This window comes from Oncorhynchus nerka, linkage group LG25 (assembly GCF_034236695.1).
Source record: "Oncorhynchus nerka isolate Pitt River linkage group LG25, Oner_Uvic_2.0, whole genome shotgun sequence".
Taxonomy (NCBI): Eukaryota; Metazoa; Chordata; class Actinopteri; order Salmoniformes; family Salmonidae; genus Oncorhynchus; species Oncorhynchus nerka.
In genome coordinates, this window is record NC_088420.1 from 48,537,396 (window position 1) to 48,547,453 (window position 10,058).

General features: G+C 43.7%; 1 protein-coding gene across 1 annotated transcript in view; it reads left to right on the plus strand.

Moving 5' to 3' along the window:
- vac14 (vac14 homolog (S. cerevisiae)) overlaps positions 1-7,350 on the plus strand; it is a 31,015-nt gene extending 23,665 nt beyond the window's left edge. Inside the window, exons 11-19 of the mRNA XM_029634722.2 lie at positions 3,596-3,740; positions 3,844-3,909; positions 4,210-4,357; positions 4,459-4,579; positions 4,770-4,944; positions 5,140-5,258; positions 5,375-5,454; positions 5,979-6,129; positions 6,289-7,350. Coding sequence (XP_029490582.1) covers positions 3,596-3,740; positions 3,844-3,909; positions 4,210-4,357; positions 4,459-4,579; positions 4,770-4,944; positions 5,140-5,258; positions 5,375-5,454; positions 5,979-6,129; positions 6,289-6,463 — 1,180 coding nt within the window. The 3' untranslated portion in view covers positions 6,464-7,350. The remainder of the gene's footprint in view (positions 1-3,595; positions 3,741-3,843; positions 3,910-4,209; positions 4,358-4,458; positions 4,580-4,769; positions 4,945-5,139; positions 5,259-5,374; positions 5,455-5,978; positions 6,130-6,288) is intronic.
- Positions 7,351-10,058: the final 2,708 nt, after the last annotated feature.

Below are 10,058 nucleotides of genomic sequence, written 5' to 3' on the forward strand. Positions count from 1 at the left end.
ATGTTTGTCTGTGCTCAGGTAAACGTTGGGAACTGAGGAGGATCTGTCACAATAAATGTTTGCTCATTCATTTACATGGAGCCAGTTCGGACACACATACAGTGCATTCGGAAAGTATTCAGGCCCCTTCCCTTTCTCCACATTTTGTTACATTAGCCTTATTTTAAGTATTTTTCCCTTATCAAATCTACACACACTACCCCATAATGACCAAGCGCAAACAGATTTAGCCAAATGCATTTAAACTTAGTTTTTCACAATTTCTTGACATTTAATCCTAGTAACAATTCCCTGTTTTAGGTCAGTTAGGATCACCACTTTATTTTAAGAATGTGAAATGTCAGAATAATAGTAGAGTGATTTATTTCAGCTTTTATTTCTTTCATCCCATTCCCAGTGGGTCAGAAGTTTACATACGCTCAATTAGTATTTGGTAGCATTGCCTTTAAATTGTTTGACTTGGGTTAAACATTTCGGGTAACCTTCCACAAGCTTCCCACAATAAGTTGGGTGAATTTTGACCCATTCCTCCTGACAGAGCTGGTGTAACAGAGTCAGTTTTGTAGGCCTCCTTGCTCGCACACACTTTTTCAGTTCTGCCAACACATTTTCTATAGGATTGAGGTCAGGGCTTTGTGATGGCCACTCCAATAGCTTGACTTTCTTGTCCTTAAGCCATTTTGCCACAACTTTGGAAGTATGCTTGGGGTCATTGTCCATTTGGAAGACTCATTTGTGACCAAGCTTTAACTTCCTGAATGATGTCTTGAGATGTTGCTTCAATATATCCACATAATTTTCCTTCCTCAGGATGCCATCTATTTTGTGAAGTGCACCAGTCCCTCCTGCAGCAAAGCACCCCCACAACATGATGCTGCCACCCCGTGCTTCACGGTTGGGATGGTGTTCTTCGGCTTGCAAGCACCCCCCTTTTCCCTCCAAACATAGCAACGGTCATTATGGCCAAACAGTTCTATTTTTGTTTCATCAGACCAGAAGACATTTCTACAAAAAGTACGATCTTTGTCCCCGTGTGCAGTTGCAAACCGTAGTCTGGCTTTTTTATGACAGTTTTGGAGCAGTGGCTTCTTCCTTGCTGAGTGGCCTTTCAGGTTGTGTCGATATAGGAATCGTTTTACTGTGGATATAGATACTTTTGTACCTGTTATTCCTCCAGCATCTTCACAAGGTCCTTTGCTGTTGTTCTGGGATTGATTTGCACTTTTTGCACCAAATTATGTTCATCTCTAAGAGACAGAACGCGTCTCCTTCCTGAGCGCTATGACGGCTGTGTGGTCCCATGGTGTTTATACCTGCGTACTATTGTTTGTACAGATAAACGTGGTACCTTCAGGCGTTTGGAAATTGCTCCCAAGGATGAACCAGACTTGTGGAGGTCTACAACTTTTTTTTTTTTTTCTGAGATCTTGGCTGATTTCTTTTGATTTTCCCATGATGTCAAGCAAAGAGGCACTGAGTTTGAAGGTAGGCCTTGAAATATATCCACAGGTACACCTCCAATTGACTCAGGCTAATTGACATCATTTATCAGAAGCTTCTAAAGCCATAACATAATTTTCTAGAATTTTCCAAGCTGTTTAAAGGCACAGTCAACTTAATGTATATAAACCTCTTGAATTGTGATACAGTGAAATAATCTGTCTGTAAACAATTGTTGGAAAAATGACTTGTCATGCACAAAGTAGCTGTCCTAACAGACTTGCCAAAACTATAGTTTGTTAACAAGAAATTTGTGGAGTGGTTGAAAAACGAGTTTTAATGACTCCAACCTAAGTGAATGTAAACTTCCTACTTCAACTGTATGTGTATGTGTGTATATATATATATCTATATACACACACACACACACCTCATTTAAATAAGTTTTCAGACCCTTTGCTATGAGACCTGAAATTGAGCTCAGGTGCATTATGTTTCCATTGATCATCCTTGAGATGTTTCTACAACTTGATTGGAGTCCACCTGTGGAGAATTAAATTGATTGGACATGATTTCGAAAAGGCACACACTTGTCTATCTATATAGGGTCCTACAGTTGACAGTGCATGACAGAGCGAAAAACCAAGCCATATGAGGTTGAAGGAATTGTCTGTAGAGCTCAGAGACCGGATTGTGTCAAGGCATAGATCTGGGGAAGGGTAACAAAAAAATATTTCTGCAGCATTGAAGGTACCTAAGAACACAGTGGCCTCCATCATTCCTAAATGGAAGAAGTTTGGAACCACCAAGACACTTCATAGAGCGTTCCGTCCGGCCAAACTGGGCAATCAGGGGAGAAGGGCCTTGGTCAGGGAGGTGACCACGAACCCGATGGTCACTGACAGAGCTCCAGAGATCCTCTGTGGAGATGGGAGAACCTTCCAGAAGGACAACCATCTCTGCAGCACTCCAGATATCAGGCCTTCATGGTAGTGGCCAGACGGAAGCCACCCTTTGGTAAAAGGCACATGACAGCCCACTTGGAGTTTGTCAAAAGGCACCTAAAGGACTCTGACCATGAGAAACAAGATTGAATTCTTTGGCCTGAATGCTAAGCATCACGTCTGGAGGAAACCTCACACCATCCCTACTGTGAAGCATGGTGGTGGCAGCATCATGCTGTAGGGGTTTGTTATTCAGTGGCAGGGACAGGGAGGCTAGTCAGGATTGAGGGAAAGATGAATGGAGCAAAGTACAGATTATTGATGAAAACCTGCTCCAGAGTGCTCAGAACCTCAGACTGGGGCGAAGGTTCACTTTCCAACAGGACAATGACCCTAAGCACACAACCAAGACAACGCAGGAGTGGCTTCTAGACAAGTCTCTGAATGTCCATGAGTGGCCCAGTCCAGCCAGAGCCCAGCCAGAACCCGATCGAACATCTCTGGAGAGACCTGAAAATAGCTGTGAAGCAACGCTCCCCATCCAACCTGACAGAGCTTGAGAGGATCTGCAGAGAAGAATGGGAGAAACTCTCCAAATACAGGTGGGCCAAGCTTGTAGCGTCATACCCAAGAAGACTTGAGGCTGTAAGCTTCAACAAAGTACTAAGTGCAGGGTCTGAATACAATTATTTATTTTTTATATATGTGCAAACATTTCTAAACCTGTTTTTGCTTTGTCATTATGGGGTATTGTGTGTAGATTGATGGGGGGGAAATAACTATTTAATCAATTTTAGAATAAGGCTGTAATGTAGCAAAATGTGGAAAAAGTCAAGTGGTCTGAATACTTTCCGAATGCACTGTAGATAAACTCCAGATTTCCCGTAGTTCCTGCTGGCCTAGCTGTGCTGTGTTTCTGAAAGCTTGTGCATTGTGTCCTCGAATCTAGAGCAATGGTAACTTGCTAAGCTGCTGAATTGCCCAGATCTGTCGTGCAGTCCGACACCTATGTCTCATTTTATGTGGGTCTACTGTTTTCTGTTATACCTGACCATGCCTCAAAGGCCTCTACAGTGTTTGATCTTCCTCTGTATTGTTTCTGTTTCCCTCTGTGGCTTTTTAGTATCTGCTGTTACCTATTTTGGAGTATGTGTTCCCATAACGTTGTCTTGTGTACTTCCTTTCTTACCCGTTTTCTCTCTCCTGGACAGTGCTGACCGGTCACAGGTGACCCTTGACCTTGATGGGATAGTTCAGGTGCTGGACCGCCACCTGCATGACTCCTCCACCGGCATGATGACCCGCATCGCCGTGCTCAAGTGGCTGTACCACCTCTACATCAAGACACCTCGCAAAGTGGGTCGTATTACCAATGCTGCTCCTTTCTTTGGAGTGTTTTACAGTATGTCTATCAGCACACTGATCTGTGTGTCTATTTGTGTGCCTTTGTGACGTGTAGATGTTCCGGCACACAGACAGTCTGTTCCCCATGTTGCTGAAGACCCTCTCTGATGAGTCTGATGAGGTGAGTACTACATGCACCCCCAGTTGAGTATCTCACTAATGTTAAAGGTATACTTAATCCAAGCAGACTATGGACAAGGTTGAACAGCAATCCATGCTTTTGGTTTTGTTTACTTGGCCACTGTTTCAACTGCTTACTTTTGAGCATTTGTGGCAAATCCAATTGGCCAGGTAAAGAACCAAAGCATTGATTGCTGACTTGCCTTGTCCATACACTGGTTTCCTTACGATGTAAGCAATTTGTAATTTGGCTGAACTATCTTTTACAAAAGTAACCAACCTCACCCCATCTATTACTCAGGTCATTCTTAAGGACCTGGAGGTTCTGGCTGAGATTGCGTCATCCCCAGCAGGACAGACCGATTCCTCAGGCTCCTGTGATAATTCTGACAGCAAACTGGAGCTTCAGGTTCCTGATGGGGCCAAGGCAGGCCCACAGACAGTCGTGGGTGAGTAGAAAATGCCTCCGGAACAGTAGTATGATGCATAAAAGTAAATTATGCATTAATTCTCACCCACCTAATGTCCTGTAACCCTGGTTCCAAAATAGGTGACTCGTCGCCCTCCACCCCCAGCATGAACTCTTACTTCTACAAGTTCATGATCAACCTCCTGAAGCGCTTCTGCCTGGAGAGAAAGCTGCTGGAGAACAGAGGAGCCTTCATTATCAGGTAGTGACATATGTGCATCAATAACTTGCGACATTGGTATAGACTCACAGATTTCTGTGAATTTCTTTTGTTGCTGAAACTCCAAGTTTCTCGAGACCATGGATTTTTTTATATTTTTCAACCTACTCCACCCCTCTGGGATTGTTTGTAGTTTGTTACCCATCACCTCTCACTCTCCTTGCACCCCCAGGCAGTTGTGTCTGCTTCTGCACGCAGAGAACATATTCCACTCCATGGCAGACATCCTGTTGAAGGAAGAGGACCTGAAGTTTGCATCCACCATGGTGCAGACGCTCAACACAATCCTGCTCACCTCTGCAGAGCTCTTTCAGCTGCGCAACCAGCTCAAGGACCTGCGCACACAGGTAATGCCTGACTGACCACCAATTCCATTTGAATTCAGAAAAATTAAAGCATTTTGAAAAATGTGCTGAATTTTAATTCACTTCTTGAACAGGCAGAATTGTAATGGAATTGAACCCAACCCTGTTGACCCAATGAGGTATAGTTTTCCCTGCTGTGTGTATCCTCATGTTAACTGTGTTTTGCACCCCCTGCAGGAGAGTTGTGCCCTGTTCTGCTGCCTGTATCGTTCTTGGTGTCACAACCCTGTGGCCACCGTGTCTCTCTGCTTCCTGACCCAGAACTACCGCCATGCCTATGACCTCATCCAAAAGTTGTATCCTTTCTGGTTGTCTTTGATATACATTTTGCATATCAGCATTGTTGTACCTCGTAGTGTATGCCTATTGGTATATTATGGCATACCATATTTCCTTAATGTTAGCCATTTAGCGGTGATTTGGAGGTGACTGTAGACTTCCTCATGGAAGTTGACAAGCTGGTACAGTTGATCGAGAGCCCCATCTTTACCTGTGAGTCCCACAGCTCAATATTGGATCAGAACACACACAGTCGATCCCAAACCACCCACTCGCCCCTACCAACTCTAACGGATGGCCCTCCGTTTTCATGTGTTTCTAATGGAACTTTTGAGGGCGACTTAAGAGTTGCGAGGGGATCAACCCTTCAACTTTGGGACACACTTGTGACTTGAATGATGCAATTCATGTTCCACATGTCAATAATAAAACAAGCATGAAGTTCAAATGATCAAATTCCCTCTGTTGTTTTACAAGATAAAACCTCAGTAACAGTTAAAACATTTAATTTGGGCAGTATTTGTTGTTACATGTGTCAAGCCTTAGACGTAACACACCTCTCCAAACATATCGCTGTGTGTATCGGGAAAGCACTTCGCCCTGGAGCCTGCAGCCTTGCTGGCTAGGCTGAGTTTCTATTGGAAGGTGTAATTAGCCCCTACCCCTTTGGGATTCAGCCGCACTACAAACACACACACTAGCCAACCAACCGGTCTCTCAACGGTTTGTTTTTATAGACTTGCGTCTCCAACTGCTGGATGTGGAGAACAACCCATACCTGATCAAGGCCCTGTACGGCCTGCTGATGCTGCTGCCCCAGAGCCAGGCCTTCCAGCTGCTCTCCCACCGCCTGCGCTGTGTGCCTAACCCAGAGCTTATGAGGACAGTGTGAGTAGAACTAAACACTGTGTTATTGTGGTGTGCCCACGGTGTGCAGAATTCTATTACCATGGCCATTACAATATTCATCATAACACTTCTCATCGGATGTGCCCCATGCATATGTATTGTTTATAATTTATCTGGAAGCATGTTTTTATGTTGCAGGGATGAGTCAAAGTACATTGAGTCTAAGCCTGTTGGCACCAAGCGTCCGGCCTACACCCACATGGACTACAATGACCTGCTGCAGCACTTTGACCGTGTCCAGAGCAAACACCTGGAGGTACGCCACCAGCGCTCAGGCCGCGCTGACCACCCAGACCGGAAGCTGATGCTGTGACGCATTGGGACCATCTTTGACCCCTGAGGCAGGGCACTGCGTCAAGCCTTCTCCCACGCATGCCCATACATGGAGACGCAAAACACCCCAACCGGTAACTTAAAGGAACCAAACTGAATGAAGACGGCTCATCTCTTGTTTAGGAGCACCCTTGTGCTAATAAATTTTTTAGCCATTGAGCGTTCTGTAGGAATAAAGGACATCAATTTCGATTTTTATTTTTTAAACAGTATTTTTGTTCAGGTGCTGGAAGTGTTGAGTTGCATACACACACACACACTGCCCATACATTTGTATTTAACCCTGATTTCTCCAGATGCATGGACAATTTGTTTAGGCCCACCCAATCCTGTTGTAAGAAGTGACACTACCTTATTTTGACTGGAGGACGATCAAAGCTTGATATTAGGTCAGGGGAAACCGCTTGCATGTTATGTTTAGTTTTTTAAATAATGAACACCATCTTTGTTCTCACTATTTAAACTGCTTGATGTTACTTGGCAGGCCCATATTCCACAGTTGTCCCAAAAGACCTGTACGATGGACATGTTCTTCCGACTAGTTTTAGGCTCTTGTTCCACAAAGCTAAACAACTGGACACTCCCTCCCCTGAATTCAAGTCCTGCTTGTTGAACAGTGTTAAATAGATCTCGCTTGGCCCCTGAACTCTCCTCCACCCTTCCCTTCTCATTTCTCTCTTCTCTACAGCCAGTTCCCCCCCCCCCCCCCCAACTGACTGCTCTGCACCCCTTTTTTCTCTTTTGAACTGTTGTCATTTACTTGTTCTTATTGCTACCATACCTGCTTCCTGACCAGGCCTTCTGTAGACAGACTGACCTTGTGTTATCAAGTGAAACGTATAAAATAAAGTGGACCATGTATAATAATTAGACTTCTTTCTTTTCATCAGCTCCTATAGTCTACTATGCATGCGTATGTAAACAGCAGGTGATGTCAGTCATGCTTTTATGACTGGTGATTGATCTGTGGGTCCGGTGTTTGGATTCACAAGAACAAATCATTTCAGATTTGATTTTTTTAAAGCTTATATGAGATTTCATGCCACAAGTTGTTAGTACTTCATCTTGATCAAGGTAATTCTCACTCTCAGCAGATGTAGCTAGCTGAGTAATGTTTTGTCATACATTAGCTACTGTAGCAGCTGGGCAGTAACAGTGGGGCAGGTGTGGGCTTATTTTAGACAAGGCTGATGGTGTGGTACTTGTCAGTTACCATGAATATGCAGTGTTTCAGTTTTGTTTACAGCTGATGCGTTTCGGTGATGCTGCTCAGACCCATTATAAACAAGAAAAGAGCGATCTAACTTGTTATTAGTAGGGATGCACCGATATTACATTTTTTTGGGTGGGGCCGATATCAGATATTGTAGAGGCCTTTTAAGCGTTCTAGTAGACACACACACCAAAACAATATTTTGTTGGCATTTACATATGTTCCCATTGTTTTACTGGTAATCAAAACATGTTTCACTTACTTGCTGTTTCGTTATTCATTTGTTCAGTCTCAACCAGGATTTCATCATACATGTCAAGCAGTGAAGTTTCAGCTCTGTCTGTCCGTGGCCTCTCTTCCTCCGTGCGCCCTGTAACTATGACCGTTCCCATCTTGTCCAGATGTGTCTAACATTTCAAGTAAACCCTGTTTCTTATCTGCATTGAAGTAGCGGTCCTTGTTCCTAGCATCGAGCATGGTGGCAACACAGTAAAGAGGCTCCGAATGCCGGGGGACGTGTGATGTGCGTTTGGAGCAATGCTGTCTGTTTCCAAGGCTCAGCCAACCGTTCACATAACAGAATGCGACTGAGGAGAAAAGACAGTCAACTTGCTAGTTACAGCATCAGCGCACGCTCTGGAAAGACAGTTTACTGGGGTGTCTCAAAGACGAATAACTAGTTTACCATTTCATTTACAGCAGCGGGTCCCCTGAACGAGAACGAAGAGGTAGGTGAGAAGCCTGACCACGGAGACTGGGTGAGGTGATGAAGCGTACTTAATGACTTGTATCCGAAAAACAACTGGCATTTGTAAAGTTTGAGGTGAGGGAGAAAGTGTGGTGGAACAAGTAACGTTAACAGTTATTGTTAGGTATCTTGCTGGCTGGATCGAATTATCCGTTAGCTAGCCAGAGAAATGTTGCGTAACATTAGCCAACTTAACTGATCAAATCATTAAGTTTATGGTGTGAAAATTACCTGGCTAATGAAGTCAGACAGCCAACGTTAAAACATCAGATGAGCTAACGTTAGTAACCCAACCAATTCGCTCTAGTATGAACTGGTAACGTTATACGACTCCTTGCCGTTCCTTACGTTATAACGCTTACTGGACCCTGGCAATCTCAATGAAATGTTAACGAACTAACAACTATCTGTGAATGAATGTTTTCCCTCCACGGTATGTGGTAATTTTCAGAATGAGAGAATTAGGTGAAAATGAGGCGTTACTTGTTAAACCGTTAAGTGGAGCTGGGTCTGGCTTAAGCTAGATGCCACTATAGAGGTGAAAGGAACACCACACTTTCCCTCTCATTTTTTAATACAGTGTATAAAAAGGGGTATGCCAGGTATACGCTCTGCCTGAAAGAGTTAAATTATGCCAACAAAAGGTATGCTCTGCTGACGCATTGTAGAACAGATGTCCACAGGAATAATGTGCAGTGCAGCTCAAATATGTTGCTTTTGTCGTGTTGAACTTGACAGTAACACACGTGTGTGTGAGAGGGGGGGGGGTTAATTACATTTTTTTTACTCAGTGAATGTTATTTTTGCACACATTCGTGTGCACTTGATCGATGTCTGCTATAGTGGCCACTATAATAGAGCAAAAATATAATGCCGGTTTCATTATATTTCTACTTAAGATTCCCCCCCACCCCCAGAGCTGTTGCCAGAGAATTCAATGTTCATTTATTTCTCTGCCATAAGCCTCCTCCGTTTATAGAGAATTTGGCAGTTCGTCCAACCAGCCTCACAAACGCAGACCATGTGTATGGAGTCGTGTGTGCGAGCGGTTTGCAGATGTCATTGTTATGAAGGTTAAATAAATAAAAACAGTAATGGCGGTGGTATGGTATGGGCAGGCATAAGCTACAGACAACAAACACAATTGCATTTTGTCGATGGCAATTGGAATGCACAGAGACACCGTGACGAGATCGTGACGCCCATTGTCGTGCCATTCATACGCCGACATCACCTCATGTTTCAGCATGATAATGCACGGCCCCATGTCGCAAGGATCTGTACACAATTCCTGGATGCTGAAAATGTCCCAGTTCTTCCATGGCCTGTATACTCACCACACCATATACTGAGTGGTTTTCTGATCCATGCCCCAACCTTTTAAGAGCTCTGTATTCCCATTCATGTGAAATCCATAGATTGGGGCCTAATTAATTTCTCAATTGACTGATTTTCTTATATGAACTAACTCAAACCTGAAATGGTTGCTTTTTATGTTTGTTCAGTATAAATCCACCCTTCTAGTGGTATCAAGATTTGGAACTATTGTAATCACTACCTTTTTTGAGTTTTGAAAACGCAAAACATTTAATCCTGATTTTAAAAGTCAAATTG